This window comes from Chiloscyllium plagiosum, chromosome 10 (assembly GCF_004010195.1).
Source record: "Chiloscyllium plagiosum isolate BGI_BamShark_2017 chromosome 10, ASM401019v2, whole genome shotgun sequence".
In the NCBI taxonomy this organism is placed as follows: domain Eukaryota; kingdom Metazoa; phylum Chordata; class Chondrichthyes; order Orectolobiformes; family Hemiscylliidae; genus Chiloscyllium; species Chiloscyllium plagiosum.
This window is the reverse complement of record NC_057719.1, coordinates 40,448,978-40,461,633: the sequence shown is the minus strand read 5'-3', so window position 1 is coordinate 40,461,633 and position 12,656 is coordinate 40,448,978. Positions and strand designations below refer to the sequence as shown.

The window sequence follows — 12,656 nt, the reverse complement described above, 5'->3', positions numbered from 1 at the left end:
GCCAATATAGCATTTTGGTCTGTATTCTCCAACAAATATGCCAGAGTTTTTATACCAAAAAAATCAATGAAGCATAACCAAAATTCTCCCAAGTCATGCCTACATACCACTACTGTAGTTTTGTAGTCTTTTCTAGCCAGCTCTTTCATTGCAATTTCTTCAGAGACTGGACCAAATGTAAAATAATTGGGGTAAAAAGCTCCAGCCAGGACAACCTATGGAAAAATTACATTGCAATATAAACAAAGCACAAGTTAAAGCAGGCAACTCTAATTTTTAAAACTCACGTCTATTCACTCGGGCAAGTAGATACCTAAATAGGGGTCTTCAAAAACAGATGCTCAAAGTGCATCAATGCATTAAAATAAAAGTTTGTTTGAAGAGGAATTGTGTTAGCGGTTCAGAGGTTTGCTTGGTTCTTTCAGAGGATAAAATGCTCAAGTTATGTAGCAAGGTTGAACAGATTGGCCCTTGACTCTGCACTTCACAAAACGTTCAGAGGTGATCTTATTGAAACATATAAGGTCCAGAGGGGACTTTACAGGGTAATTGCCGAGAGGGTGCTTGCCCTTGTAGGAGAGACATGAGGGTGTGTGGGGGAGGAGGGTGGAGAACAAAAAAAAAGTGACCCAAAGACCACAATCAGATCAGCCACGATCATAATTAAAGCATAGCAAAATGTTGTTCCACATGATCTATTCCTGCTCCCAGTCCTCCTTGCTGTCAATGTGCAAGGACCTGGCCTCTGCAGGAACTTCATGCTGGGTGCGTAAGGGGCAGAGTCTCTTTCTGTCTTTTACCAGACCAGTCATACAAGGAAGGGACCAGGATACCTCTATTGAATAACAGGTGCACACATCACATCAGGCTGTTGTAAAATTTGGTCAATATTTAGGTAAGATGTAAAACTTGAAAAGTTTTGAAAATAGAAACATGGAAAAAAACAAAACAGTACCTGCAGAATGAATCTTTGTTTATGTACATACTCTTCATTTGTACACCCACTGGGGTGATCAACACACATATTAAAACATTGGACACGTTCTTTCAATTCCTCATACAACTGTGCCACCTAGGAGGAACCAGTCAAAAATGAATTAATTGGAATTCATGTTGAAAAACATTACATTTCAGCAGGTCTGCAGCATCTGTGGAGAGAAATCAGAGCTAATGTCTCAGGTCCAATAACCCTTTTTCAGAACTTAATTAATTTCTTCTTTTGAAATCCTACGCTGCAAACCCTACCTAGTTTTGAAATCATATAATTACCACAGGTCTTCGCTATTTTATCTAGAAGAAAGAATAATCAATCAGGTGAGGGGCAAGATCAATCAGATGGCAGACTATCCAACCCAGAAATGGAAAACAAAAACTGACAGACAAAACAACAAGAGTAATGATCTGTCTTTCAAACACATTTAGCCAGAACTCCCTGGATAATGAAAATAAAGCAGACAAGACAGATGTTAGATTATTCTGTAATTCAGAATCGGGCAGAATATAAAACTTTGAAGAGAATATGAAAAACAGTAATGAGTGGAAATAGAAAAAGTACAAAAAGATAGACAACGCTTATGAAAGACAATCTCAATTTTCTTTCAACATATAAATCATACATATTTGGGAAACAGGAAAGGTCCTAAAAGAAGATGTAAACAGAGAGGCTGAATGTGAGCATAATGTGAGTACTAAATGAGTACTTCACTCCTGTATTTAGCAAGGAAAATGCTGCCCAGAGTCAATTCAAAAGAGGAGGTAGCTGAGATGCTAGCTATGTTAAAAATTGGGGATGAGAAAGTCTTTTATAGGCTGGTTAAACTTGAAGCTGATAAGCTCACCAGTTCCACATCACCTGCATCTTAGAGATGGCTGCAATTTACAGACAATGACCATAATTTTCTGATGCTCCTTGGATAAAGGGGTTGGGTCAAAGGACAGGAAAACAATAAATAATGTCAACCTTGTTCAAAAAAGGTTAAAACTATAAGCCCAGCCAACTATTGCCATGAGAGTTTAATCTTGTTGATGGAAAAGCTTTTGGAAACAATACTAGGGCAGAATTAACAATCATTTTGACAAATGTAGATTAATTAACAAAAGCCTGCCTAATAACTATTAAAGGCAAACCTTTTAGAGTTTGATAAGTTATCACAGAAGGTTGAGAAGATAAAAGGATTGACAAAAAGAGTTGAAGAAATGTCACATAATTGGTATGTCTGTCAAGTTAGCGCCGATGTAACAATGGCAATTATACCAGTATGGAAACAAACCTGACTCACAGACAGAAAACAGAGCGCTGGTAAATAGCTGCACTTCCAACTGGAGAAAGTTACAAAATGGAGTTCCAGATCATAAACTGCACAACATCAAAGTGTGAAGATGACACAAAATGCATTGTGAATAACATCGTGACAAAACTCAAGATAACATCGAAAAGTTGGTGGACTGGGCAGACATATAACAGATGTCAGCCTTCAGCCAATTCGATTCATTTGGCATGACCTCAAAAAACAGCTGTGGAGTCATGTGAAGACATTTGAAAAAGTGCAGAAAAGAATCATGATTATGTCTCTAGGGATCCTGTAAGTCAACTTCATGGGCAGATTGCAGAAGTTGTAGCTGTACTCCTTGAAGGAGAAGATTAAGAAATGAATGAAGATGTTCAAAATAAAAACGAACTTTGCAGAGAAGAGAGGAGAAATCATTTTTAATGGTAGGTTGAGACCAAAGGGTACATATTTAAAAGGTAAGTGTCAAAAGCAGCAAAGGAAAAATGGGAGGAATGTTTGTTTTAATGCAGCAAGAAGTTAGCAACTGGAGTGCACTGCCTGACAATATGGTGAAGGCAGAATCAAGGTTTCTCAAAAAGAATTTATTGATTAGCTGAAGAACAAACTTTGCTAGGTCACTGGAAAAGGAAGGAGAGAGGGGCTAGAGAAACTGCTCAGTGGAGAGCTGGCACAGATATGTTAGAATCAATGGTCCTCTGTGCTATAATTAATTACGTAATCTGCAGAAGTTTACTGCACTTCTGCTACCCAGGTCCTTCAATAACTTAGACTAAAATAATGAACCACTTCTGTGTGTTACACCATTTCCATTCTTGTTACAATAGTTCTCAAACCTTACTTTGTTCGAACTTCAGCCAAATACACAAGAGACAAATTCCTTTAAAAAAATCCTATGAGCAGATCCCCACTTCTTCAATTCATTACTGCAGTGTCAGACTTACAGCAAGAAATGGCTCACAGGCAAAATGACATTAAATTCACTTCACTATTAGCTTCATGAATTATTTCTCCCTATGGAGATGTATACTGATGAAGAAGAATATTGCAATTGTGAAGTTCTTGAATACATTTTAGTAATTTCAGGAAACTTGCAATTGAAGAAAACAGACATGTGAACAACTCCTTGAAATTGTGAAGAGAAGTACAGCTATGGGAATGGAATATTACAGCTACCAGGTAATTGTTAAACATTAACAGTCTTTGTTGTTATATATTAGTCCTTGACAATAAACTCACCTCTTTAATTCTTTTTATCTGGATGTAATTTGACTTTCCCCATTCTAACTCAGCCTGTGTCATATCAATAACAATGGTAAGAATAGGTGCACAATACATCAATTTACAAAGGGCAAAACTTAATATTGAGACACAAAATCAAAATGTTGAAATATGAACAAAAGTCAATAATGCCAAGAGTTGAAATCAGTTAAACAAAGCTGTACATTTTTTATGAATTGTCTTATGAAGCATCCAAGTTGGAATGACCCAATAAAATTCATTATGGTCCAGTTATTTCAAGAGTGATGATTTTTATGAATCTCATTCAATTTTAACAACTATTCATAACAAATGTAGCCAAATAAAATCATACAGCTACACAATTATCAACTTGTAAGGATAGTTTTTCAAATAATACACCGGAAGTCAAACTCTAAGGTTGAAGAATAGAACTGACCAACTGACAGCAGCCAACAACAGCAAAACTCTGAAGTGAAGAAATGAAAACAAGCATGTTCTGGTCTACCTTGAAAATTTTCATAAGATAAAATAGTACTGGATATAACAATAACTGCACTGTAGTATCAAGATCAATGAAGAATGGACATTTTTCAATAATACCTGTCCTTCAATTTTATTAAAAACATGAATTAGAATCTAAGCAGCTGCCGCTAATGTACATTACAAGAGAGAACATTGGTGATAAAGATGATGCAGTTTTAAGTATTCCTTATACATCTTCAGTGTGTCTTCAAATACAAATTGTTTGGACAATTCCATAATCACTCCAATCTCCACTGATTATCTCACACTTTCTTCATTCAAGGTGAATAAAACAAACGGTCTGAAAATACACAGTCTTAGATTGGGATTGCATGAAGCTTTTAAAATACTTCTTTTCTGAAAAATGTGTTGCTAGAAAAGCGCAGCAGGTCAGGCAGCATCCAAGGAGCAGGAGAATCGACATTTCGGGCTTAAGCCCTTCTTCAGGAATGAGGAAGGTGTGCCAAGGAGGCTAAGATAAAAGGCAGGGAGGAGGGACTTGGGGGAGGGGTGTTGGGAATGCGATAGGTGGAAGGAAGTTAAGGTGAGAGTGATAGGCCGGAGAGTGGGTGGGGGCGGAGAGGTCGGGAAGATGATTGTAGGTCAAGAAGGCGGTACTGAGTCCGAGGGTTGGGACTGAGATAAGGTGGGGGGAGGGGAAATGAGGAAGCTGGAGAAATCTGCATTCATCCCTTGTGGTTGGAGGGTTCCTAGGCGGAAGATGAGGCGCTCTTCCTCCAGGCGTCGTGTTGCCATGGTCTGGCGATGGAGGCGGCCAAGGACCTGCATGTCCTTGGCGGAGTGGGAGGGGGAGTTAAAGTGTTCAGCCACGGGACGGTTGGGTTGGTTGGTGCGGGTGTCCCAGAGGTGTTCTCTGAAACGTTCCGCAAGTAGGCGGCCTGTCTCCCCAATGTAGAGGAAATCTTTCTTTTGCATACTCTCTTTCACTACACCGCCAATATGCTGGTGGTGCTGTCATGGCAATTATAGAAGTGTGATCAAATAAGGACAAAGGATGTTCAAATCAGGATGCATTTTGATTAAGATGACAACTTGGAGGTCACTTTGCTCCCACAATCCTGCTGCTCATCCTCTCAATGGCGGAGATCGCATGGCAGAGTGGACAATTCAGACAAAGAAAAATACAGTGCAAAAACAAGCCCTTCAGCCCTCCAAGCCTGCACTAACCTTACATACTAAAACTGTTTTCACTTACAGCAACTGTATCCTTCTATTCCTTTCCTAGTCATGTATTCGTCCAAGGTTTCTTGACTGCTGCTATTGTGCTTGCTTTGACCACCTCCTCTGGTGGCATGTTCCAGGTACTCACTCTGAACACGCACCCCTCGGGGGCTCCAGTGTTGAGTGTTACTGAGGATGACATATTGCCCCCAATCTTCACTGATTACGGCCTGTGGGTCAGGAAACTGAGGATCCAGTTGCTTAGTCAGAGAACACTAAGTTTAGTAATCAGTCTTGAGGGGATAATAGTGTTAAAGGCTGAACTGTAGTCAATGAGCAGGATTCTTACGTAGCTGTTCTTGGTGTCAAGATGTTCTAGGGAGGAGTGAAGGACAAATGATATGGCATCTGATGTGGATCTGTTGGTTAGATAGGCAAATTGGAGTGGGTCAAGAGTAGCAGGGAGGCTGGAATTGATTAATGCCATGACCAGCCTTTCAAAGCACTTCATAACCACTGAAGTTAAGGCCACTGGGTGGTAGTCATTGAGACATGTCCATGAGCCTTCTTAGGCAGAGGGATGATGTTGGCCCTCTTGAAACAGGCAGGGACAGTGGCCTGCTGCAGGGAGAAGTTGATGATGTCCGAGAAGACTTCTGCCAGGTGATCTGCGCATGCTCTGAGTACACAGCCTGGTATTTTGTCTGGTTCCATCGCTTTCCTTGGATTCATACGAAGGAAAACTGATCTGACCTCTGATGCTGTGACTGTCAGGATAGGTTCGTCAGGACTTGTGGGAATAGGCGTTACTTTCCCACTGAAATTCTGCTCAAAGCATAGAAGACGTTGAGACAATCTGGGAGGGATGTGTCATCATCTGCTATCTTGCATTGTCTCTTTTTAGAACTTGTGATGTCATTCAGTCCTTGCCATAGTCACCGGGTATTTGCCTGAGTCTCTAGTTTGGGTTGGTATTGGTCTTTGGCTGTCTTAATGGTTCTGCAAAGGTCATACTTGGCTTGTTTATATTTGAGTGGGTCTCCTGATCTGAAGGCCTCATGTCTGGTTTTTAGCAGGTTCTGTATGCCCTGGTTCATCCAAGTTCTCCTGTTGGGGAACACCCGGATTGACTTCCTCGGTCTGCAGTCCTCCACACATTTGTTGATAAAGTCATTGATTATTTCCTGCTTTGCTTTTTCCAGCGCCACACTTTTTGACTCTGACTCTCCAGCATCTGCGGTCATCACTTTCTACAAATATCCAGTTTTATTATTACTGATCAAAAGATGGTGGGATACTTTACATAACAGTACAGATGAATATCAAGGGGAAGTCATAGATACTATATTTGGTGGAGACAGTCAATTACAAAAATATGACACCATAGCAATAGGATTCAAATACAGAAGCAGTGACGTCGGACTGCAGTTGTACAGAGTCTTTGTGAAACCACATCTGGTGTGTGTAGTTTTCATCATTTTTATCTGATGAAGAATACTCTTGCTGCAGAGAGAGAGCAACAAAGGTTCACCATACTGATTCCTGGGATGGCAGGACTGATATATAAAGAGGCACGAGATTGATTAGGACTATTTCCGCTTATATTTAAAAGAATGAGGTGAGAGCTCAAAGAAACCTATACAATTCTAACAGGGTAAATGCAGGAAAGATGTTCCTGATGACTGAAGAGTCTAGAACCAGGAGTCAAAGTCTAAGGATAGGGGTAGGCTATTTAGGACTAAAATGAGGAGATATTTCTTCACCCAGAGTCGTGAAGCTATGAAATTCTCTGCCACAGAAACAGGTCGAGGCCAAAAACACTGAATGGTTTCAAGGAGGAGTTATGGTTCTTAGTGCTAAAGGGACAAATGGGTATGAGGAGAAAGCGGAACACGGTACTGAATTGGATGATCAGCCATCATCATGCTGAATAGCAGAGCATGCTCAAATGGGCCAAATGGCTACCCTAGCTCATATTTTCTGTTTGTATGACCATCAAGTATATATACAAGTTATCTGCAGCTTGTAACTGTCTCATAATGTACTGAATTAAAACCTGAACAAAATGAGTATGCATCGCCTTAGTCTGAAAGCATTTGACTTTGTAAAGAAAGCATTGATCAATTATAATGTAAGGTTTGAAGTGCTGCATTTCATTGTCAATGAATGAACAAATAACTCTCAAACACTTGGATGCTAATTATTTTTGAAAGAGTAAACATGCAATAACGAACCCTGGGAAATCTCAGCTGTCCTTGTTCTCTGCATGTACGCCATGCCTGTGAGAAAACAAAATCACACAAAATACTCATCAAACAATTGCACCTTAGTCTTATAATGCTCAAAGTCGCAGAACACACAAAACAGATTCAGAAGAAGCGATAAGAGTTGGTATCTCTGCAATTGAGACTCCAGGGGGAGAGAAGCCATGGAGAATTGAAGGGCTGAGCAAGTAGTTACTTAATCAATGTTTGTTAGAGCCTTGAAGTTAAGCTAATCAACCTTAAAAGGACAGGATCAATGGTCAAAGCCAATAATATACTCACTTTTTTGACAAATTATGTGTACTTGCTACAGAACAACTGCACATTGATCAGGAATGTGAACTCAAACCTACATTTTTTCCATACCTGAGAGAGTGAAGTCCACTGTAATGTTCTCCTCACCCAAAAATAAATTTCAACAATTTGAACCAGAGATTTATTTTGATATGTATAATACAGATTCTGAAACAAGGAAAAAATCACCATAGTCTTACCAGACCATGAGACTGCTCTCTCATGAGAGAGAGGGAGAGACGACTGGTGACAGTTCAATATGAGGGAAAGGTTGAGAAGGTGAGTCCTTCATTGTCACCCCAGCAGGTGCAGAAATTGAACCCATACTGTTGACGTCATTCCGCATCACAAACTATCCGTCCAACCAACCAAGCTAACTAAATTTTTAATTTTTCATGATAACTCTTCTCAACTAATTTGAGCTCTACTATTACAAAGGGGATAATATGAAATACAAATCTTAAGGGTTTAACTAATCTTTGAAAGGTGTTAAGCTAGTTGAGAGCAATTACTAAATTACTGCAAAACATCATTACTAACCGCTTTAATAGTAACAAATATTACACAGTTGCAGATATATAAATTTTCCAAATTTTTTTTTACCTTGAAAGCATTCACAAGTGCTATACAATCACTTAAAGTTCCATCTGAATACTCCATTTTATTCCTGCACATATAGAATTATAATTTAAACATGAAATTCCAAGATAAGCACAATACAAATTTACACATTAAAATTCCATCAAATGTAAATTGAGGTTTGCATTTTAGTGAAAATGTCCACGTTTATCAGTTGTGCAACCTCAACATTTACAATTCTGAAAATATTTAGTGAATTTTCCTTCCACTGACCAAAATGAAAAACATAGTGATCAAATTGCATATGGTCTGATGCAACAATATTAAAATTTTACGTGAACAGCTCAAACCTGCTCTAAAATATGTGCTTGAAATTAATATATTTCCCAAAATTGTGTAACTGAGAAGAATATGGATTGCTTCAACTGAACACGTAAAATGCACAGAAGTTCCCCGTATCCAATAGTATAATCTAGCTAAAACAAAAGCGATTGGAGTTTTCTGATATAGTAACAATGCAAGTTAAGGAAAATGTAATTGATCAACACTCAATACATTGGGACAATGGGCAAATTTGTTCCCGAAATCCCCACAGTTCACTTGGGACAATTCATTCACAATGTCAACAAATCAGAAAGGTCTCCCGAGTAAATAAAATCAAGTAAAACAGTCAGGAGCTCCAATCACATGCTCATTGCATTTCAAACTTGCTGCTGACAGAAGCGCGAAAGTGAGATCAAGGACATTGATCAAGGACACAGGCTGCAAAATGCAAAATGTGTGGGTGGGGGGCACAAGGGACTGCAAAAAGGGGATGGAGAGGGTCTACAAATTGTTAGCAATACTGAAACTGAAAATAATAAAAGTATCCCTTATGAAATTTCAAGGGGAGCCCTTGAAGAGAAAAAAAAATGAGCCCTGCAATGCGTGGCATATGCAAACTCCTGAAAGCATCTTCTGAAGTCAAAAATATGTTTGTCAGCAAAAGCCTTTAGATAAACATTGGCAGCATGGTTAACAAATTGATTGAATGACAGTAAACAACATGATGAATGATTGCTTATGGAGAATGGTATATAGTGAGGTTACTCATAAGTGGGAGCTACTACTTTATTTGATGTATAATGAACTAGATTGTGTGTGCTGGGCACAATTTTGAAATTTGCTCATCATACATCAGACTTGATTTTCATGAAAAAGAGTATCTATGAAGTTGCAAAAATGGTGGCTGGAATCTGATTCTTACAGCACCTGCTGTATATTGCAAGCCTACACCTGAACTCCCAAGCCACCTGCCTCCATAATGGGAAGACAAGATATGGCCCAGTCCTCCAAATTCACATGGAGTCAGACCATTGAAAGACTTGTGGTTCACTATACCTGTGGATATTGCAAACCCTTATCTGGATGAAGGTTCTTTTTTTCATTCACTTGCTGATTGTGGGCATCACTGGCTGATCAAATGTTTATTGTCTGTCCCTAGTTTCCATTGAGAACGTGGTGGTGGTGAGCTGCCTCCTTGAATTGCTGCAGTCCATGTGCTGTCTGTTGAGCATGATATGATGGATTTGCTCAAAATCCTGGCAAGTTCAGAAAGAGCAGATAGGAAGAAATACTGGCTAGACAGTTCACCTGTTAAACTTCAAAATAGTGTCATGGACTCTTTCAGATCCACCTCAGGAGACAGGTTCAATAACTCACCTAAGAAATGGAATCCCTAACATTAGTGTTAGATCCTCATGCATCTCTTACCTTTTGTTGATTATTGCCTTCTCTTTCTTAACTTCTCAGTCTTCACTTCTGAACACAAACTGTCTACTAATGTTCATTTTAAGCTTATCAACTCTCACAACAACCCAGAGCACTTCCTCACATCATGACTTCTGTAAGTACTCTTCTCCATTCTTCCTGTTTCACCATTTTCATTGCATTTGTTCCAATGCTGTTACTTTCAATGACCGTGCTTCAGATATGTCTTCCATTTTCCTCAACCAAGAATTCCCATCTCAACTGTGACAGACAGGACTGTCAATCAAGCAGTTCCATCCAACTGGACAATGTTGAGAAATTTTAGAGGTAGATGTGGACTCAACCATGTCAAAGACTGCAGAAAGTTGAGAGATGAGGAGGAAGAGGGTGTACCATCCTGTGGCACAGGGAAACTGAATGAAAGGATTACATCAACTTCTGAGAAAAATGATATTGGTTTTGGAAACAGCACATTAAAGGACTTTCGAAAGAAAGGGACATTTCACATAATATAACAAAAGGCAGTGGTTTGCAAGGAAAGAATTTTGTTTTGAGGAGAGATTTGGTGACGACAAATTTGATGGTGAGGGGGTCATGAACTGAGGACAGAAAACCATTAACTCTCAAGCCATTATTGACGTGAGGGGGTGGTTCGTCAGCAATTTGGAGGAAATAAAGTTGAAGCAGGAGGGGGAGGTCTCATAGACAAGTGGAGTTTGAGAGGAGACTGGGGAAGATTGAAGAGGAAACAGACAAAGGTGACCGTTCTGTTTACGGCCAGTGGGGATTTCCTGCAGATTTCCAGAAGAAGAGGACCAAGTGCATTAAGTAACATTCTATTGGATTCATCATCTTTCCCTCTGCTTTTCATCCTGCCCCAACCAACCAACGTAAAATCAACTTTACCGATATCCTTCAAGATGCTGCTTGAAAGGCACTGCAAAAAAGTTCTTCAGCGAAAGAGCAGCAGCTGGAATGAAAATTGCAATTTTTAGAACTAACTTCAGAAAGTTTGTCAAAGTTTTATTACCTGGAATTCATTTTTTAAAATTTTAAGTGAATATTCTACATTTTTTTCTATATGCTTACCAATAATTAGGCACTCCTCTAAACAGCCAAACACATGTCCTAGGACTATAAGTTTCCCTAAGTGGAGGTCCACAGGCAAATATGCCAATACTTTTCCTAAGAAAGTTAGATCTCCGTCGTATGGATTATCTATTCCTTTTATTTCAATAGAAAGTGCTCCCACCTTTATACAGGAAGACAGAGAATTGTTGTTAGTGCCTTTTGCCACTTAAGGTAATATTTTACATATATATGATTACTTAAAGTTCATTACAAAAAGGTCAGTTTTTTATGCACTCTTCAATGACTTGCCTCTTTCAGTAGTAGGACTGTACGTTCAATGTCTTTCAAATTGGGTGGAGATAAAGCAGAAGCCAACAATGCTCTTGGTTCTCCCATGTCCAGTAATTTGACTTTCAGTACAGTGCTGCCTAATGGGCAGCGCTAAGAAATAAAAAAAAGTTTCTCTTTACTATACCTTAAAACTTAAGTCAAAAAGCTATCTAGTTTGAATAAGTTTTTTCAGACTTTACTAACTAGTGTACAATTAATTGCTTTATAGTACAGAGTATAAACAATGCTAACATGAGACATGAAATTGATGCTTTTTATTCTGCCAACATCAAGGCTAAAGGACAAGAAAACCAACTTAGAAGAAACAATTTATATGTTTTCAACTGATTAGACTATAGTTGGCATAGACATGCAGTCAGCTGATTACATGCAAACCAGGTGCTGTCACAGGACTGCAGCAAAGATTGGCTAACTCCATAATCGTTTCTTCAATGAAAAGGGTTTAAATGTGTGATCACACTGTACAAATAGCTGCTTCCTTTCTAAGTTTGGCTTCTTTCTTGAAATACTGGTAAGTGCAAGAAAAAAGATTTTGACCTCATTTTTGTGTTTAAAAAATATGAAAATATACCTTTATATGTCTGATTTGTATTTAATGTATTTTACGCAATACTTCAGATAATGGAAATTTCAAATGAATTCTCCTGAAAAATGATCATTAAAAATATTTTTGTTAAATGGATCAAACAGTTAACGAAACCAAGAGTGTTTAAATTAGTCTCATTGAAAGTGAAAACAGATATGCAGGAATGATTTTTGGAAATAAAAGTTAATACCTGCATCTCTGGTACTGCATGATCAGGAATGCAATGTGTCCAGAAATCACACGTTACCAACCGATAACAGTATCCTTTTGAAACACGACCAGCACGGCCTATTCAAGATATATATAAAATCTTGCTTTAAAAAGAAAGAAATGAAGAAATTTTGTTTTACATGTTCTAACTACAGGTTACAGAATTCGGATAACAGAATTTCAAGTTCATCTTGTAAACAGACCAATTCCACACTTAATATTTCTTTATTAAATTTATTGCTCTTTTAGAGATGCCAAAGGATCTACCTGCCTGGTAATATCATGGGATATTATAAAGTTAACTATCTCAAGAGAATT

The 12,656-nt window shown here is 38.6% G+C and overlaps 1 protein-coding gene across 1 annotated transcript in view; it reads right to left on the bottom strand.

Moving 5' to 3' along the window:
• The window catches only part of tdrd9 (tudor domain containing 9), a 143,306-nt gene that overhangs the window by 48,217 nt on the left and 82,433 nt on the right, over window positions 1–12,656 (bottom strand). Inside the window, exons 14-22 of the mRNA XM_043697529.1 lie at window positions 12,319–12,416; window positions 11,501–11,632; window positions 11,210–11,372; window positions 11,027–11,090; window positions 8,396–8,459; window positions 7,469–7,513; window positions 3,528–3,581; window positions 956–1,072; window positions 108–215 (exon numbers count right to left, since the gene is read on the bottom strand). Of these exons, the coding sequence (XP_043553464.1) occupies window positions 108–215; window positions 956–1,072; window positions 3,528–3,581; window positions 7,469–7,513; window positions 8,396–8,459; window positions 11,027–11,090; window positions 11,210–11,372; window positions 11,501–11,632; window positions 12,319–12,416 (845 nt within the window). The remainder of the gene's footprint in view (window positions 1–107; window positions 216–955; window positions 1,073–3,527; window positions 3,582–7,468; window positions 7,514–8,395; window positions 8,460–11,026; window positions 11,091–11,209; window positions 11,373–11,500; window positions 11,633–12,318; window positions 12,417–12,656) is intronic.